The 19,657-nt window shown below is 37.4% G+C and overlaps 1 protein-coding gene across 1 annotated transcript; it reads left to right on the top strand.

Annotated features, from left to right (window-relative positions):
* The first annotated feature begins 1,067 nt into the window (after positions 1-1,067).
* Positions 1,068-19,287, top strand: LOC105442381 (neurotrypsin-like). The gene is made up of 7 exons (XM_030987848.1): positions 1,068-1,150; positions 1,879-2,193; positions 2,748-3,098; positions 4,090-4,455; positions 6,526-6,603; positions 6,975-7,056; positions 18,455-19,287. Exons 2-7 carry the CDS (start codon positions 2,001-2,003, stop codon positions 18,510-18,512), a joined length of 1,128 nt encoding a protein of 375 aa, XP_030843708.1. The 5' UTR covers positions 1,068-1,150; positions 1,879-2,000; the 3' UTR covers positions 18,513-19,287.
* Positions 19,288-19,657: the final 370 nt, after the last annotated feature.

Here is a 19,657-nt window from a genome sequence, read left to right as displayed (position 1 = left end):
TTGCAGGTAACGTTGAAAGCAACTCGTTTGACATTCGACTCGTAGGTGGAGAAACTCCATTTGATGGCAGGGTGGAGATTTACCACGAAGGCTCCTGGGCAACTGTCTGTGACGAACGTATACGCACCCAAGAGGCAAACGTCCTGTGTAGGATGCTCGGGCACATCTCGGCCAGTAGCTATCACTGCTGCGCGGAATTCGGTAGAGGGGTTGGCGATAACGTAATGAGGGATATACAATGTGAAGGGAGCGAGTTTAATATTACGGAGTGCGAGTTTAGTCATCTTCCACACCAACCCGGCTACTCTTCATCTGATTTTACGGGCGAGTACTGCGACCATTCGGATGATCTAGGACTAGTATGCATACCAGGTAAATAAAGTTAGTCCATGTAAAACAAGAAAATGGAAGAGAGGCAAAGGGTCCATACTGGGGAAAACCCCTGTTTTTACAACGACACTTTGAAGAGGCAGTTAAAATTAATTCCAGCCGTTCTTAGGAAAGCCTCATATAGAGCCTCACAGAAATGACGTTCTATAGCATCAAATATGGCAGAAACAGAGCGCCGTCAAGCTGTTGAGAGCGATGTCGAGAATTTCACAGCAATTTGCTCTCATGAATACAATGTATGTGGCTTCCGCAGAGCCAGTTCAGAAAACATTGGATGGCTATCGTTATCGACACGATGGACTGCCATCAATGTAAAGAGAGAAAAGGCGAGAATTGTATTGTTTATTCAAGGTTTTGTATAAAAAGACTAACTTTCCGACGCAAAAAAAAAACAACCAAATTTATATTTAGCAATTAATTTTTCATCAAAATGCAGGTGAAGTACGAATCCGGAACGGTTCAAAACGCCTCGGTCACCAGAAGGGCAGAGTAGAACTGTTGCAAGGACACAAATAGAAAGCTTTCTGCACCGAATCCATGGACCTCAATCTCGCCATCGTCCTATGCCGGATGCTTGGAGAACATACCGCTAAGTCCTACTATGATATGGAGTTGTTGGACAATGAAGAGGGCGCTGTTCTTAACGTCAACTACGTGTGTCAGGGCAACAAAGACAGTGTAGCCGATTGTGAGGAGCAGAGTAGAGCGGCTGTCAATTGCAGTAGGGACCAACGGATAGCAGGGATTACGTGCACCAGTCGTAAGTTAAAAATTTCCCTTTTCCCTTCAACCTTTCCGCACCACACTTTAATATCCAAAGACTCGAGAATTAAAATCCCTCCAGAATATACCCCTGGGTCCCGGTCATATCAAGAGTTCCGATTGGTCCAAATCAATCGCAATTCCTTCAATCAATCGCACGTTTGCAGTCCCCTGTCTCTTATGTTGCGATAGTTGCTATTGATATCAACTCTTTGTAAGACGGAGCCCTGGTTAGAAATGTAAAATGGACTTCGTAAAGCGAGACGTGGAAGTATGACGTCGCATGATGTTTGCAATAACACGAAGCATCTGAAAAGAAGAAAAAAAGATATCACAATGTGACAGGAGGTTGTAAATGAGACTGTCTTTATATGCGAAATTTGGTTCCAACATAAAATACAAAACTGAGAAGGTTCTGAGTTCTTAGAAAAAACAATAATGTTTGATGATCCTTATTCGTAACGTCAAATTCTAACGAAACGTGGTCTAGTTGTAATGTCGCCTTATGGGGTAGTAAACTCACTATCTAAACATCCGAGTATAAAAGTTTCTTGTGATGTATTAAAATTAAAAAGCTGCGACTACAGCCGTTGGAAATAACATCTTGGTTCACCAAATATAGCCCGTAACCAGTGCAGCAAAGTGCCTTCTATTGTGTAACCCTCTGGTTTGTTGTACCCCCATCATTTTGTCAAATATTTCAACTATAATCTTTTAAAACCATAGTCCCAGTCCGTCTTGTCTCTAAGAAGGACAACGAAGGAAGAGTCGAGGTCTACCATGGGAGATCATGGTCAGCGATCTGCTATACCTCGTGGAACATACAAGCCGCCGACGTTGTCTGCCGAATGTTGGGCTACACTGGCGCCTCTGCGGCTTTCCGTGACGAGGAATTACTTGAAGCGCCCTCTGCGAGCATCCTGTATGAGAGCATCGAGTGTAACGGAACGGAAAGAAACGTTGCCCATTGCAACATGTCGGAGTCTCGGCGGGGAAGGTGTGACCTCGATGGATACGCAGCTGCTAGGTGTGCCGGAGAGGGTAATGGAGTTTGAGTTTGAGTTTGAGTTTATTAACAACAAAAATAATAAAGAGGAAAACAAACATAAAGTATCAAGGATGATTACATAAAATATAACAATATAACACAAGATCGATAACATTATGATTATCATCTTCATCATATTATAGCTATATAATAGTGCAGGGTAAATGGAGCCCTATCACATAAAAAAGAAAGATATGCTAAACAATTAGAAAACGAGGTAACAAATATAGGGTAAAATTACGTATGTTTCTCTTATCGTATTATATCAAAATAAGTATTTTAGTTACCTTTGTAGGCCAACACGTGTAAAGTGCCTCTAGGGTATTGGGACAGCTGAAAATTCAAATTCCAGATTCATTTTCTCCAGCAATTGATATTTATTTTTTCGACTTTATTTCGTAAAATATTGTCGACGAACTTCCTGCTTATTAGAGATAACGCGAATTTGTTTGTTTACCTTTTAAGCCTACATTTATAAGCAATATACCCGTATTCTGCAAGAGATATATCACTGATAAGAAATTGATAGATTCATATTTTGCCCTAGTTGAGGTACCCGTGCGACTGTTTGGAGGAGCTGACTTTCATTCGGGAAGGGTCGAACTATTCTACTACGGCTCCTGGGGCACTGTGTGTGCTGCAGACGACCTCAGCACGACCTCCACGCCGCACTACGCCATGAACATCGCAAACGTGATATGCCGGATGCTCGGGTTCCCGAGGGCGCTGTCTTACGAGTGCTGCGGCCACTACGGACAAGGTCTCGGAGGCATCTTTCTTGATACTCTCAAATGCACTGGCAAGGAAGCCAACATCCTCGAATGCCCGCGGAGCGATCAAGGATTGCACAGGCGATGCCGTCATTTAATGGACCTTGGAGTAACTTGCCAGGAAAACGGTTTGTCTTCTCTGAAAATGCTATTACCGTAAAATTGTCTTTTGCCAGTGCAAGATAATGAGATTAGACTGTATTAAACCTACTAGGACTACAACTATATAATATTAACTGGCCTTGAAGAAGATACCAGGAAACTCTATCACCCTCTTACAAAAACATATTGACCGAGTCGAAGACGAGGTCAATATGATTTCAGTAAGGGCACTATATCATTGTATCTCCCGAAAGATGAGCCAGTGAATATTTGAATTCCGTTGTAATCAAGAAAGGGTACATGCTGCTTGGAAGGTCCCGGATGTTAAATGGGGCCAAGACGTATTGGGCTAAATATTGATCGCAATTTGTGTGGACAAATTCAACGGCGAAACCCGGAAGAGTGAAAATATCAGGAAATATTGCTCGCTTGAAACTGCTTGTTTGCGGATCGGGAAAAATATGCATTTTAATTCAAAGGTAAAATTACCCCTTACAAGTAATAGGGAATAAAAATATATTGACACCTTCAAGGTCCGATTCGCAAAGTTGGTATTTCTTATTCTTATCTACTGTCATTTTGCTCTTTTCCTGCTTGTCATCTCTGCCAAAACACACCTTGAATTTCAACCAAATTTTGTGAAGTTTAGACTCAAAAGTTGAAAAGTACCGCATTGCTACTTATCATAACAGGGCCACATGTTTACAGGGAGGCAAATCCAATATTCTTTTCTCATAGGAAGGCAAACGAAAAGGGGGGTTGATACATGAAACGAATTCATAATGGCTACTACATTTTCAGGTTCCTTCTGAGAAAATAAATAAAGGGGACACCTTTTTTTTTTTTTTTTTTTTGGGGGGGGGGGGGGGGGGGGGGGGGGATAGTAAAATGTCACTGGGGTGTGACCGTGGATACTGACGGGTTTTGCTCCACCTACCCCTCCCCCCCCCCCTGCCATTCCATATTTATGTAAATTTGCCTTTTCACCCTCTTTTTTATTTTCTTTAAATTCAACAGTTGATTATCAAATCCGCCTGGTAGGGGGCGCATCCAAACTGGAGGGGCGAGTCGAAGTGAAGTCGGACAGCTCCTGGGGTACAATCTGCGATGACAACTGGGACTTGACAGACTCCGACGTGGTCTGCAGGATGCTCGGGTACGAGCGGGCAGAGAGCTACTTCTCCTGCGAGAAATACGAGAAGGTGTCCAAGCGGAAGCAGATCATTCTGGACGAAGTTGAATGCGATGGAACCGAGGTGAACATCGGGCATTGTCGGGTCCAGCATTACCACGACTGTACGCATGATGAGGATGTCGGTGTAAAGTGTGTCGATTGGACAACAGGCACCTCTTCAACACGGAGCTCTTCTACGAAAGCAGCTAGTAACGCAAACTTAGATTATACCTGGGCCCCGTTGCACAAAACTTACCATTAGTTGATGTTAGCTTTGCCATCAATGGTAACTACCATGGAAACCTTGGTTTTGATTGGCTGTTGAGTCCTGTTACCGTGGTATTTTCTATTTAAGGCAACGTTACCACCAATGGAAAGTTTTATGCAACGGGGCTATGATTCACTCATATTTAACAAGGCAGTCATCAGATTTGTATGTGGTCAATCCGCACACTACATTAGCCCAGAAATCAATCAGACATAGGGATCCAGATGTACGGAATTCTCCACCTAACAATACTCGCAATATAAACTCCTTTAAAAGAGCACTCAAATGTATTATCATTTCACAGACAGAAGATATTACTTACATGATATATCTAACCATACATATCAGTTCTCATTATATCGAACACAAGTTTAAGTCTTTTACGATCTATGAGACATTTTACTAGACTTAACAATGTACTTCTTTTTTCTTTCTTTTTTTCCCTCTTTTTTTTCTTTGTAAATAGTGTAAATAACTCATAACCCTTTTGGAATTTTATTTGTCATATATCATACCATAAATCATATATGTGAAAGGTGTTGTAACGATTTAAGCTCTATGCTTATGTTTCATCACCTTTGTCTGTACATTCTTTAAACTGTATTATAGGTGCAACTTGTCTTTGATAAAACATTGTTATATTCTTTTTCATATGAAGTCAATTCAAATGGATTGTAGAATTGAAAAGGATTAGTTATTTCACTGATGTGATGTGAGCTCCAATGAATTGTGAAATTTTGAACACACATGCATAAATAAATAAATAAATACATATATTAGATAGCTTAGACAGATACCGAGATGTGATTGGTCCAGAGCTCGTCACGTGATATCAATTGCGAGGATCCAAATTGTTATATTTTCCTGGCCGGTCACTTTTCAGTGTTATATTTTACCGGCCGGTGAAATGAATATATTTTTAATCAATGCATGTCGCCCTCTTGAGGACTGTATGTCACCAACTACATAAATTACACCATTATCGCGAGGGCCATTTTATTTTTTCAATATTTTTTTTTCATGAATTTTTTTTTTTCCCAAGAAATTTTTTTTTCCACATTTTTTTTTTCCCCCAAAAATGCTTTTTTGGGTAAATTTTTTTTTTTAATAATTTTTTTTTGTTTCCCGAAAAATGCTATTTTTTTTGCTAATGCTAATTTTTTTTTTTTTTTTTTTTTTTAACCCCAATTTTTTAAATTTTTTTTTAAAGGTGATCTCGACAAATTATTTTTCCGTAATTTTGATTGTCTCCGGAAAAAAAAAAAAAAAAAAATTCGGGCTAAAAAAATATGGACCCCCCCCCCCACAAAAAAAAACCCCCAAGGCTATCTAATATAACAGTTATTGACTGGCAGGGGGTATATAACATTCTTTGGACCTGAAGGGAGTTATATTTTCCCTCGTGACCATATTTTCCCTCAGCGCTGCGCGCTTCGGGAAAATATAACCACTTGGGAAATATAACTCCCTTCAGCGGTCCAAATAATGTTATATTACACCCCCTGCCAGTCAATAACTGTATATTATTAGACTGACGTAGATCCATCACTTCAGAGAAAGGCTGTTAGCGGCGCTGATTTATTATGAATTAAATTGTCTTTTTATTCATTCATTTATTTAATTTTTTTGATTTCCTTTAATTTATCAATTTATCTTTGTGATCTCTTTCTAAAGTTACATAAAAATTACAACATTATCATGATAGTAAACAAATAATATAATTAATACCTCAAACAATACTCAGTTTAGAAAAATGTAATTATATACAAGATGAAATGATTCAGCAAGATTTTATTGTTGAAATTTAAGAAAACACGAACATTTGCCACACTCAACCCAAGTGATGTAAATGGGTACCTGGCAGGAATTAATTCCTTGAAATGCTAGAGCGCCGTATGACAGACATGAGCGCTATACAAGCATCCACTATTATTATTATAATTACTATTTATAAGTATTAAAGGAATCAATTGGTTATAATTTTAATGATCTCGTAATTGCAATTACACAGACGTCACCGGAAATTTGGCGAGCTACAACGAAGCAACCACCAAAAATCCATCGAGATTGCCAGCTCGTAAAACATTCGGTAAGTGTTTCTATTTTGCACGACTAGTACTTGTACTTGTAGTACTAGTAGTAGTAGTACTTTTATTATTATTCTTAGTAGTAGTAGTAAAAATAGCAGTAGTATTAATATTAGTAGTAGTAAGTAATAGTAGTAGTAGTAGTAAGTAATAGTAGTAGTAGTAGTAGTATTTGTAGTTTTGGTTGTGCCTGTTGATGTAGCGATTATGATAGTAATTATGATAGTAGTACGTGTATCTATATAGTATAGCAGCAACAACAACATTGGTTCTGGAAGTGATGGTAGTTATTAAACTCATTACTTATCAAAGCATTAGTAGATGTTTAATGGAGTAATTTTATGTCATTTCTTTGTTTCTATTTTGTGTATAGCCTTGGTTATATCTCAGGTGGTGTACACTCTAGTGGCTCTTATTGTTATTGTCTTATTGACAATAAGGATGCAGCTGTATAGGTACAGTATGCAGTTATTTCACAATGCACATTTTAATGTTATAAACGTTAAATGTACTAAAGCGAAAAGTTACTATAATTTAGTCCTAGAAACGAAAAAAGAGAAAATTGTTTTCCATTTTTGGCAAATAATTCAGGCCTACCAGAAACACTTGTTTTGAAAGATATATTTCAGTTCAAATTTGATAAGATAAGAGACAATAATGTCAAACAATATCATTTCAAATTCATTCATAGGATATTGCCTTCTAAAGATAATCTCTTAAGTTACATAGAAAACCGTAAGTACAGTACAGTCTAACGAATGTGAAATTTTTTTGTGAAAAAGAAATTATTGAGCATTTTATATTTCGTTGAAAGAACTTAAAGAGTTTTCTGGAAAGATATCTCAAGACTTGTATATTTCATTTTTAAAATAGAAATTGAAATCGATATGAAAATTTTATTAATTGGATATAAAATGAATAACAGAAAATTTACTTCACTTAAGTTCTTGATAAATTATGCACAATTTGTATAAATATACACAAATTACGTAAAGCGGAACTTTGGGGACGTACCAACCAATCAAAAGAGGTTTATAAGTTATTTTATTTCACCATTGAAATTGTAAATATTTTTTTTTTTAATTGTTATCATCATTGTCATGACTATTATTATTATTTTTTATTTTCATATCATTATTATATTTCATATGGGGTTTTCCATCATTATCAATGTTTTAATATCAATTTCATTGTTACTAATAGTGATATTAATGACATTAGTATTGTCACGCAGTTTGGTTAAGATATTTGATGTAATATTATGTATATATTTTATTCCATGCTTTAGTCTACTTTACAACTATCCATGATTATTGTACTAGTATATGTTAAGGATGTCTTGCTATAATTACGCTATTACAAATCCAGCCAGCTCGATCCCAATTGCTTTGCATACAGCGGAGTTCTATTCTCTCCTCACTTTGACCTTGCATTCACTTTCAGAACTTTCACTCTGTCCCTTCTCACTTTGACTTTGCCTGACTTTCAGAACTTTCACTCTGTCCCTTCTCACTTTGACTTTGCCTGACTTTCAGAGCTCTCGCTCTTTCCCTTCTCTCTTGTTTGCCCGAAACTCTCATTTCAACCTTGCACTGTCCTTCAGCCCTTTCAGCTTGCTTCTTGTCTTGACTTTCTCCTGTCCTTGTATCCTCTCTCTCAATATGACTTTGAGCTCTCTATTTATGTGCTCAATGACGCCCTTCTCCTAAATACTCCGCAGCGCGATACTTGTGACCTACATGACTGGTCTTTCTCCATCTCTATCGAAGGGTATATAAGACAGACTGCATTCGTATCTTAGGCAGTTAGGAGCGAAGAATCTGTCAGTGAAGAGTGAAACTAGGGAGCTGTCGAGAGTTAATTGTGTCAGTTAGTGTGACAAGCCTGTCATCACAGTATTTGAAGCGAGAGTACTTTACGAAGGGGATAGAGAGCCAACCTGTTCAGAAATGGTCTCCTGTCATGTTAGTCTATCTTTTTAGCCTGTTCTAACGCCTGCTGTATTATTTTGCCTCTCTGATTCGCAAGACAATCTCTTTTATCCATCCTTGTAAATGTGTTTGGGTTTGCTGTAATAAATTCTTCAACTGTAATTCCTGCCTCTTGAGTGTTTATTCTCCCTGAATCTCGGCCATCCCTAACAACTAAACTTCAACATATAACGGGGCTAATATATTTTGGGACTTTTACTTCCTATCGTCGACCAATATAAGTCGCCGTTACACTGGTGTCAGAAGTGGGATACAGACTTTAACACGTGCTTTAAATACGATACAATGTCTCCGAGGAAGCGAAAAGCCGATCTTGAGAGAGAGATCAGGGAGTTAAAGGCAGAACTCAGCATCGCCAAGAAACAAATCGGCGAGCCGAATGATATCGACAATGACAATGATGCTAGTGAAAATACTGAATGGAGAGATGAAAATGAGGTGTCCATTCACACTGGAGTGAAAGTCCAATTACCACCCCAAGAGCCGTATAATGGTACAGGACGATCATGGGAGAGTTTTGTATCGTCTTTCAGAAACCTCGCGGCTACTTGTGGCTGGGAGGAGTCGGAGCAGCGTGTTCGTCTTCTCGCCTGTCTCCGAGGTGATGCAGCCGATTTTGTCTTCCAGCAGCTCGCCCCAGACGACATCGCTGACTTCGGGAATTTGATATCTGCGCTCGAGCATCGTTTTGCTGCACGAAAGACGCCTTCTACGTTTGTGTCGCAGCTAGAATTACGTCGTCTTGGTCAGAGGGAATCAATTGCTGACTATGCTGCAGATATTCGCCGCCTCACGACATTTGGCTACCCGACGGCGGATGCTGCAACAAGGGAGATGATCCCCTAGTAAAAAATAAATAGGAAAAAAATAGAAAAAAAATAGGGAAAAAATAAATGCAAAAATATATTTTTTTCCTATTTTTCTCATCCCCAAAAAAGCTATTTAATTGCTATAGTTTTGGAACAAAAAATAGGAAAAAAATAAAGCCACAAATAGTTTTGAAATATATTTTTTTCCTATTTTTCTCGTCCCCTAAAAATAGGAAAAAAATAAAGCCACAAATAGTTTTGAAATATATTTTTTTCCTATTTTTCTCATCCCCCCAAAAAGCTATTTAATTGCTATAGTTTTGGAACAAAAAATAGGAAAAAAATAAAGCCACAAATAGTTTTGAAATATATTTTTTTCCTATTTTTCTCGTCCCCTAAAAATACCCCAAAAAGCTATTTCAAATAGCATAGTTTTGGAACAAAAATAGGAAAAAAATAGGAGACTTAAATAGCGTTGAAATAAAAATAGTTTATAAATATATTTCAGACATATTTTTTTCTGAAATATATTTCTAACATATTTTTTTTACAAACCAAATATATTTAAAATCTATTTAAAAAAAAAATGGAATATTAATTGAATGATTGGTGTACTGTATAATTGTTTGGTAGCAATTAAATCTCTGTCAAGCTCTACTTTGTAGCACCTTGTTGTACAATATATGCATGTAGGTGCATGTCATGCGCACATGTACAAAATAATTGGATTAGTCGAATCCCCGTCCACATATTACCCGAGTAAAAATTAAAATAGGAATAAAATAGGGGGAAAATAGATACACTAAAATATTTCTATCCTATTTTTCTGCTGCCAGATGTACAAGATAAATAAAATGCAAACACATTTTTATTTCAGTTTGAAACGTTAGAACACTTTATTACATAAAATATCACATGCAATGTACACCCATATGGTGAATGAGAATACTAAACAAACAGTCTACAAACTATTAAAACATATTTACAAAAGTCACACTTACAAAACTTGAGCAGCATTTCATATAGAAAATTTTGGATTTAGAGGTAAGAACGGCCGGTAAATATTATGTATCTTTGGCAAACCGATTGGCATATACCCGTCTTATAAATGATACAAATATTACGCAAAGGTAGTACTAGGTCTTTGTAAACATAAACGCAAGAAAGAAAAAAAATATATCTTTTTCTTCTTCATTAAATTGTTCCCTATATAATCACTGGTAAAAATTGCAGATATTGGGTTCACATATATATATGTATTAGTTGTGTAAACGAAACTATTATAATGTAAATCTAATCTGAATGTAAGATATTAGAATTTAAAAAAAAAAATGAATTTTCACATTTTTGGCTAATAAAATACTAGCATATATACAGGATGTGAACCAGTATTGAACAGCTTATACATGACTATAAAGTGTTACATGATACCAGTAGCAAGGCTATCTGGCAAGTTTCAACAGTCTAAACAAAATCTTTAAAAATGTCTATAAATGAAAACATGTGAAGGCAAAGGTATAGTTCACATCTATAACAATGTAAAAAGTGTTAATAGCACTGGCAACTTGGTCTATCTGTCAAGTGTCATAAGGATGTCAAACATGAATAGTCTTCAGATGTCTTTAAAACTTTAAATGAATACTAAGACAAAGCTTTATTACTGTTACATGAATACACATCTATAAAGTGTTACATAATACTGGCATCAACTACATAGTACACGTGAGCTGACATGGCAAAGAGTATAGTGAAACAAAGTTATACAAAAATATTCATACGCAGATATAGAATTTATATATATATATATATATATACATCAATACATGTATATATTTAATTACGCCGTGAGGTAATTCAATTTGTGTTTGTTAAGATTGCCTTGGTAAAAATTAAGCTGTGTATTGAAGATTTATGTCTCAGATTCATTCCGACCGCGAACACATGTTTGATTGTGGCAGGGCGAGGCAACCTGGAAGTACTTGCTGAATGTTTGTTGGACGGCATTATTGGCATCATTTTGAAATGCTTTCCATTAATTACAGATGAACAATAAGTCATTAACCATGTATGATTCTAATACTTTCACCCATGTCTTGCATTTCCTTGATGTGTGTTGGACAGTTCAGTCTAACAAATTAAGACTGTATGTACATGTACTCTAGAAGACAAGGGTGCCAGTGCCACACAGTCCAAGTTGATGACTTTCCAGCAGCCGAAGCTAAGATACCCTGAAGAAGAAAAAATAATAAGTAAAAAAAAATAAGCAGGTTGTAGTATTCTATTATGCTTTCAAATCAAATCTAGGAAAATTTAAGAGTTGAACGTGGAATGTACACTTGTACAAATGAAATTCATGTAAGAACTACAGTTACTTGCATCCTTCACAAATTCATGACATGATAGATGCTTGACTACTTACATGTATGAATTATGATGATTGAATGATGAGCTATACTTTGCAACTATATGGTCATGCATGATGCAATACACCTACATGTGCATGCAGGATCTGCACAGCCAATTGAATGCGGGATTGTGATGGAAAAAAAATCATAACACACATAATATATACAGTGTATGTGACATACAAATGTACGGCTTCTAAGAATCAACTTTGCCATTCAATTTCTGTTAAAAATATGCAAGAAAATCTTGCACGTATGATTTAGGATGATTTATTGGCTTATGAAATTTCTACCTGGCTGTAAAAAGTGTAAAGAATTGCAATTCATTCAAAACGAGTGCAGATCCTGTGCCATGTGTTCAATGGAGATGCTATATATCCACATGCGTTCACATGTCTTACCAACTACCATGCAGCCAGCACGCGCATGTGGCGGAATCTAGCCTACACTGCACTGCGTTAATTTGCTCAAATATATTTGTGAATTAGTAGACCTACTATAATACGCTAATTCCATTCTTTAATGAGATTCGTCATGTTTCAAACATGACGAATCTCATTAAAGAATGGAATTAGCTTGTTTGATTGTTCACTTCCAATGAAAAGCCTTACGTAAACACAGATATATAGATGACTATGTAAATTATGTAGACATACTACTAGGGGATATAATCTACGATCTTCGTCAACTGTGATCAGTTTGATGATGGTTTGGATTTTTTCATGAACCAAATAAATTTACAAAATCAAGATTTACTTAACCAATTTCCTAATTTAATTGTACAGAAAGCAAACTCAATTTCGTATTGAATTGTGTGTAATTTTATTACTCGCCTTCAAAATGAAGATCTTTAAAGTAGCTCCAGCAGCTAGCAGTAGCAGTCCAGTGCATGTAGTGCAAAGCAAGTTGATCGTATTTCTCCAACACAAGAGTGCTAGTGTGGGACTGTAGGCCTAATCTTGGTAATAAATTCGATCCTTTCATTTTGTTCTTTCAATTCTTGCCCTGGAATTACTCTTGAAATTGTCCTTTCCTGGTGTAAATCTACCCCTTATTACCCATACTGTGGGTTTTACAGGAAGACAAGTCTGGCGAAATGGCAAAGTAATGATTGAAATATTGAGCTGATCATCACAGAGTCTGAGTGAAGATTTGAATTTGAAAATAAACTACCGGTTGGCCTATTCGCTTTCTACCACTAGATGGCAGCACACATTTAGTTGTGTTTCATTATGATTCAACATTTTTGAAGAGTACCCTTTCACCTTTGTATTTATTATGGGGAAAATTGTTACAATTACATCCAATTGGATAAGTTCTAGTCACTATAACACTATAGTAGTAAGCTAATTCTTTTGCTAATTACATACTTTTTTACTTGAAATATTCAAAATCGATAGTCATTTCATTTAAAGATAAAATTAAAACATTCTTAATTCTTGATTAAATGTTCACAGGCCTATACGATATATTTATGCTCCCTTAAAATGTTCACAGGCCTACGAAATAATTATGCTCCCTTAAAGGAAGAGTTGAGTTCTAAGGAGGGCCAGTAATTTGTCCAAATCTTCTTTGAATTTATTTTTTTTTCTTTTTAAAAGACGAAATATCGCAATTTTTGTTAACATTATAGTTATATTGTGAAATATGTTTTGAATTGTGCAAATATATATTTATAAAGTGTAAAAAAGTTTCAACAACCTTAAAAATCAAATATCGGCCTATATTAAAAGCAAAAAGGTGACAAAATCCATTAAGTCTGTGAACATAGTAAACAAAATATAGGGGAAAAATGGTGATAAAAAAATTAAGTCCCTAACCCTAAAAAAATTGGAAGAAAATTGAAGTCCAAAAACATAGTAAAAAAATAGGAAGAAAATGGCAGAGAAAAATCTAAGTCCAAAAACATAGTAAAAAAATAGGAAGAAAATGGCAGAGAAAAATATAAGTCCAAAAACATAGTAAAAAAATAAGAAGAAAATGAGTAAGAAAATCTAAGTCCAGAAACATAGTAAAAAAATAGGAAGAAAATGAGTAAGAAAATCAAAGTCCAGAAACATAGTAAAAAAATAGGAAGAAAATGGCAGAGAAAAATTTAAGTCCAAAAACATAGTAAAAAAATAGGAAGAAAATGGCAGAGAAAAATCCAAGTCCAAAAACATAATAAAAAAATAGGAAGAAAATGGCAGAGAAAATATAAGTCCAAAAACATAGTAAAAAAATAGGAAGAAAATGGCAGAGAAAAATCTAAGTACAAAAACATAGTAAAAAAATAGGAAGAAAATGAGTAAGAAAAATCAAAGTCCAGAAACATAGTAAAAAAATAGGAAGAAAATGGCAGAGAAAATATAAGTACAAAACATAGCCAAATAGGAAGAAAATGGGTGAAAAAGGGCAAAGTCCAGAAACAAAGTGAAAATATAGGACGAAATCTGGTGACAAAAAATCTAAGTCGAAAAGAATAGGGAAAAAATAGTAAGAAATAGGTTAAAAATAGGAAGAAAATGGCAGAAAAAATCTAAGTCCCAAAACATAGTAAAAAAATAGGAAGAAAATGGGTGAAAAAATCAAAGTCCAGAAACATAGTGAAAAAATAGGACAAAATCTGGTGACAAAAAAACTAAGTCGAAAAGAATAGGGAAAAAATAGTAAGAAATAGGTAAAAAATAGGAAGAAAATGGCAGAAAAAAATCCAAGTCCAAAAACATAGTAAAAAAATAGGAAGAAATAGGTAAAAAATAGTTATCAAACCACCAATTCCTAGAAATAGAAAAAAAATAGGCTGTCATATGCTATTTTTAATCTATTTTTAATAAAAAATAGTGTTTAAATAGGGTACATTCACATAAAAATAGGAAATAAATAGTGAAAAATAGGAAAAAAATATATTTTTCCAGAGCCCATTTTGACTAGGGTCGGGACCCGCCATTTTCTTCGAGGGCTTGGTGATAGCTCTATGGCTATGGCTATAGGGATGCGAGAGCCAGCGACTCTCCAAGAAGCTCGGGAGATTGCTGAGCGATTTCACCATCTCCAAGAGGAATCCGGCAGAGGAGCTCGACAAATCCGATCGGTGTCAGCGACGTCAGAGGACGCGGTGACCAATGAAAAGTATATTGAGTTAAGGCGCCGCATCATCTCCATTGATGAGCGAATCGAACAACTAACTAAACTTTTTCAGCAGCCGCCACGAGATGATCCAGAACGACCAGTTAGACAGCCGAGAGAACAGCAAACTCGTGATCGACCACCACCTCGTTGCTATAATTGTCAGAAGCTTGGTCATCTTGCCCGTAACTGTCGTGTACCACCCCAAAATGGTGGCCAAATTCCTGTACCCCAGTATGTTAGCAGTCGACCGAACTGGGTGCCGCAACAACCGCCACCACCTCCACAATGGCAGCAACCTCTTCCTTTTCAGCCGCAACCGCCGCAGCAACAATTCCCACCACCCCGGCAATGGCAGCCACACGTACCATTCCAGCCGCAACCACCGCAGCAACAACGGGCAGCAGAACCAGCCATGGACAATACTTCGGGAAACTAAACAGGGCCGACCTCATCGTCCAGGTCGAGGCCGGCCATGGAGTTAAATCGGGCCCTAGAATAATTCGCATTGATTAATCGAACGGACTAACAGCGTATATCACAGGAAATGTGAATGGGGCCTCGTGCAAACTTTTGGTCGATTCTGGGGCAGCAGTGACAGTTATGTCGATAAAACTGTATGAACAAATGCCCACCGAAACTCGCCCAAAATTAATCCCCTTGTCGGATCATGTTCAGCTCCAGTCAGCGGATAAAGGAATTCTAAATATACATGGAATTATTGGAGCAACTGTGAATGTTGGTTCTAAAGATTTTGAATGGAATGCATACATTGCAGATATAAGTGATGAAGGTCTGATTGGTTTTGATTTTATGCACCATTTTAATTGTACCCTCGAGGCCAGACGTGGGCTTCATATTGATAATATTTTGATTCCAATCGAACTTCAGGACTGTAATTCTATTAGAAGTGCAGTTTATGTGAAATATGATGTTGTGGTGCCGCCCAGATGTGAGTTCATGCAGGGAAGATAGACAATTGTGATATTGATTCCCAAGCATGTGCTATTATTGAGCAAACCGCTCATGAGTGGAATATAAAGAATCTTCATGTCGCGGGATGTCTCATCGAATAGATGTAACTCGGAATGATATTGACATACCAGTGCGAGTCGTTAACACATCAAGTGAAGAAATTAATCTTCATGCTGGAATGCGAATAGGTTCAATGGAATTAATCAGTGATGTATGTGATATGTGTAACAATGATGTAGTCAAGAGTTCAAACCCCAGCATTCGAACAGTAAAGGCTGATTCGAGTAAAGAGGTTTCGCAAAAGAGCTGGCCAGATGACTTACAGACATTATATCAGAAATCATGTGAAGGATTAGACCCGCATACACAGGATCAGTTATTTGCCTTGCTGGATAAACATTCATCTACAATTGCATCTTCTTCTACTGATATTGGACGAACCTCCATTGTTCAGCACAGCATTGACACTGGAGATGCAGCTCCAAACAAGCAGCGACCTCGTCGCCCACCTCGAGCATTCATAGATGAGGAGGAGAAAATAATCGAGACACAACTGCAAATGGGCATCATTCGGGAATCAACGAGTGCTTGGTCGAGCCCGCTTGTGTATGTCAAGAAGCGTGACGGCACGACCCGGCCCTGCGTTGACTACCGAAAACTAAATGACGTCACAAGAAAGGATGCCTATCCACTACCTCGCATAGAAGACTGCCTAGATTGCTTAGGAGGTGCACAAATCTTCTCAACTTTAGACTTACAGTCAGGTTACTGGCAGATAGACATTAAAGAGGAGGACCGTCACGAAACAGCATTTAGTACACGGACTGGACACTACGAATATGTCACGATGCCATTTGGACTATGCAATGCTCCTGGCACATTCGAGCGTGCAATGGAACTCATCATGAAAGGCCTTCAGTGGCGAACCTTGATTTTATATCTTGACGACATCATTGTTATGAGCTCGACTATTGGGGAGCACATCAACCGTCTCGACGAGGTTCTCGGGCGCCTTGGACAAGCAGGACTTAAGCTAAAGCCAAGTAAGTGTCATCTCTTCCAAACTGAAGTATCTTACCTTGGACATGTTGTTAGCGCGGCTGGCATCAGGCCTGACCCGGGAAAAGTTGAACAAGTGCGGAACTGGCCGACACCGACATCGATAAGCGATGTCCGTTCTTTCCTTGGTTTGTGCTCCTACTATCGCCGGTTCATCCGTGGATTTTCGACAATTGCGGCTCCTTTGAACAGGCTACTTGAAAAATCTAGTAAATCCAGTGGAATGACGACTGTAAATCAGCCTTGGAACAATTGAAAAACGTACTGGTTAGCGACAACGTCATGGCCTACCCCGATGACCACGGCATGTTTATTCTTGATGCCGACGCATCTAATAGGCGCGGTCTTATCTCAAATCCAGTGGGATGACGTCACCCAACGAGAAGTTGAGAGACCAGTCGCTTTTGCTAGCCGGACATTGACCAAAACTCAACGCCGATATTGCACTACACGACGGGAATTGTTGGCAATCGTCTCGTTAGTTCGTCATTTTCGACATTACCTACTTGGGAGGAAATTTCTTGTGCGCACAGATCATTCTTCCCTTAGATGGATTATGTCATTTCGCGAACCTACAGATCAGCTTGCCCGGTGGATCGAGATTCTCAGCCAGTTCGACTTTGACATCGAACATCGTGCTGGCAGGAATCATGGTAATGCAGACGCAATGTCTCGAATACCATGTGATCCAGAATCATGTGACTGTTATGACAAAGAATCTATCATTGAACAATTGCCATGCGGTGGATGTACAACATGTGTGAAGCGGCACAAGGCCTGGGCACAGTTCTTCGACGAGGACGACGATGTTGTTCCCGTTACCCATATGAGAGTGCAGCAAACACGCTTGAAATCAGTAAGTGACTACAGCGACCAGACGCCGCCATTGAAACCAGAGGACTCGAGCCATTCAAGTCGACTCTCTAATATCGTCACCATGATATTAGTCGTAGTCGTATTCGTGGTTAAGATGTTTTGTCGACTTAGTGTGACAAGCCTGTCATCACAGTATTTGAAGCGAGAGTACTTTACGAAGGGGATAGAGAGCCAACCTGTTCAGAAATGGTCTCCTGTCATGTTAGTCTATCTTTTTAGCCTGTTCTAACGCCTGCTGTATTATTTTGCCTCTCTGATTCGCAAGACAATCTCTTTTATCCATCCTTGTAAATGTGTTTGGGTTTGCTGTAATAAACTCTTCAACTGTAATTCCTGCCTCTTGAGTGTTTATTCTCCCTGAATCTCGGCCATCCCTAACAACTAAACTTCAACATATAACGGGGCTAATATATTTTGGGACTTTTACTTCCTATCGTCGACCAATATAAGTCGCCGTTACAGTATCATCATTTTTATCTCCATTATCATGTGATTATCATTATCTTAATCATTAACCTTATTATTGTTCTATAATCGTCATCATTGTTGTTATCATTATTACTAAAAGGTTTGTGAAGGGATCCTTGTACATTTTTCAACAATATATACTTGATTTACTTTATTATACAGGCGAAGAGCAGTAGAATCGAACGTCACGGAGATTCCTTTAACAGGGACTGAAAAATGAGCTTTGTTCTTATGGGCCTAGCTATTGCAGAAAATGAGCTGCAGCCTTTTAGACCCCGCCCTCACTAGGGCGTTTTAGCAACGAGACGGAAGACAAAAACGACGGGAGAAATCACTCAACCTAGATCGTCCTGTACTATGCTCCCGTCTTCATCTGTAACCTGTATACTTATTCTTAAAGACTCGAAGTCTTGCGTTCTATCAGGGAATTTCGACACCATTCGGTTATTTACTCGATGTCAGGTGTATGCCAGTAAATGAGAGAGGTCATCACATATTCATGAGAAACAGGTCTTATGTAAATATTGGTGACATTGCATATCAACTTAATTTTTGGGATAACGTGACTCTGTGAAACGTGGCAAAATGAATATAATCACAGCATTTCACTCTGTCTCTACTAATATTATATGTATTAAAATATTCGTTTTGTATTTCTTGTGATAATCATGATTATTGTGTGACCATTATATTTTGTTTGAATATTTGTCTAATATTTGGGGATGTGGAATTTGTCGAATTTTAATGTTAATAAAGAACCATGTGGGACGGAGGGTAAAAAAAAACTATATCTGGAAGAAAGGAGGTCCTTTTTCATGTGACTGATAGAATTCGATTGTAAATAAAATATGTTACATTTAAATATCCCCCCTGAAATGTATTGCACCTGTACATATTCACTCATAATTTCTTTCGCTTTCTGGATTTTTGTTTTATATGATGTATGTATTTGAATTGTTATATTCTTATATTGGTGGCCTTTATTTTGTAACTGTAATAGTTTTATACTGATCATTTATGGATATTTTGTATTATTTTTGTTAATACCTATCAATAAATAAGGATCTGAATCTTAATCATTCACGCCCGTCGATTTTGTTTTATGTATTCTTTTTTTAAATACTGATTTAAATTTACATGTATTTGCCGAATAGGGATTTCTGTATGGCCTTTTTGAACAAAAAGTGTTACATATGGACTGTTGGTCATAATGGTGGAATAATTATTTTTACCCCAATTTATGGAATGATTTTGACAATGATTTACTCCTAATAGATCTAGATAATATTATACATTCTCAGATTTTATTGAATAATAAATTATACGGCTCCCTCACTGGCCCCTCAAGAGCCCCGGGGATATGCA

Source organism: Strongylocentrotus purpuratus, unplaced genomic scaffold (genome assembly GCF_000002235.5).
Source record: "Strongylocentrotus purpuratus isolate Spur 01 unplaced genomic scaffold, Spur_5.0 spur5_scaffold_17, whole genome shotgun sequence".
Lineage (NCBI taxonomy): Eukaryota > Metazoa > Echinodermata > Echinoidea > Camarodonta > Strongylocentrotidae > Strongylocentrotus > Strongylocentrotus purpuratus.
The sequence above is the reverse complement of the archived record's forward strand: the minus strand, read 5'-3'. Positions and strand labels throughout refer to the sequence as shown.

Bases quoted from the DNA above. Each gene is read 5' to 3' on its own strand.
- LOC105442381 (XM_030987848.1), top strand. From the start codon at position 2,001: ATGTTGGGCTACACTGGCGCCTCTGCGGCTTTCCGTGACGAGGAATTA. The intron at 3,099-4,089 runs GTTTGTCTTCTC...TAAATTCAACAG, and splicing joins AGTAACTTGCCAGGAAAACG to TTGATTATCAAATCCGCCTG. The intron at 6,604-6,974 runs GTAAGTGTTTCT...TTTTGTGTATAG, and splicing joins GCCAGCTCGTAAAACATTCG to CCTTGGTTATATCTCAGGTG.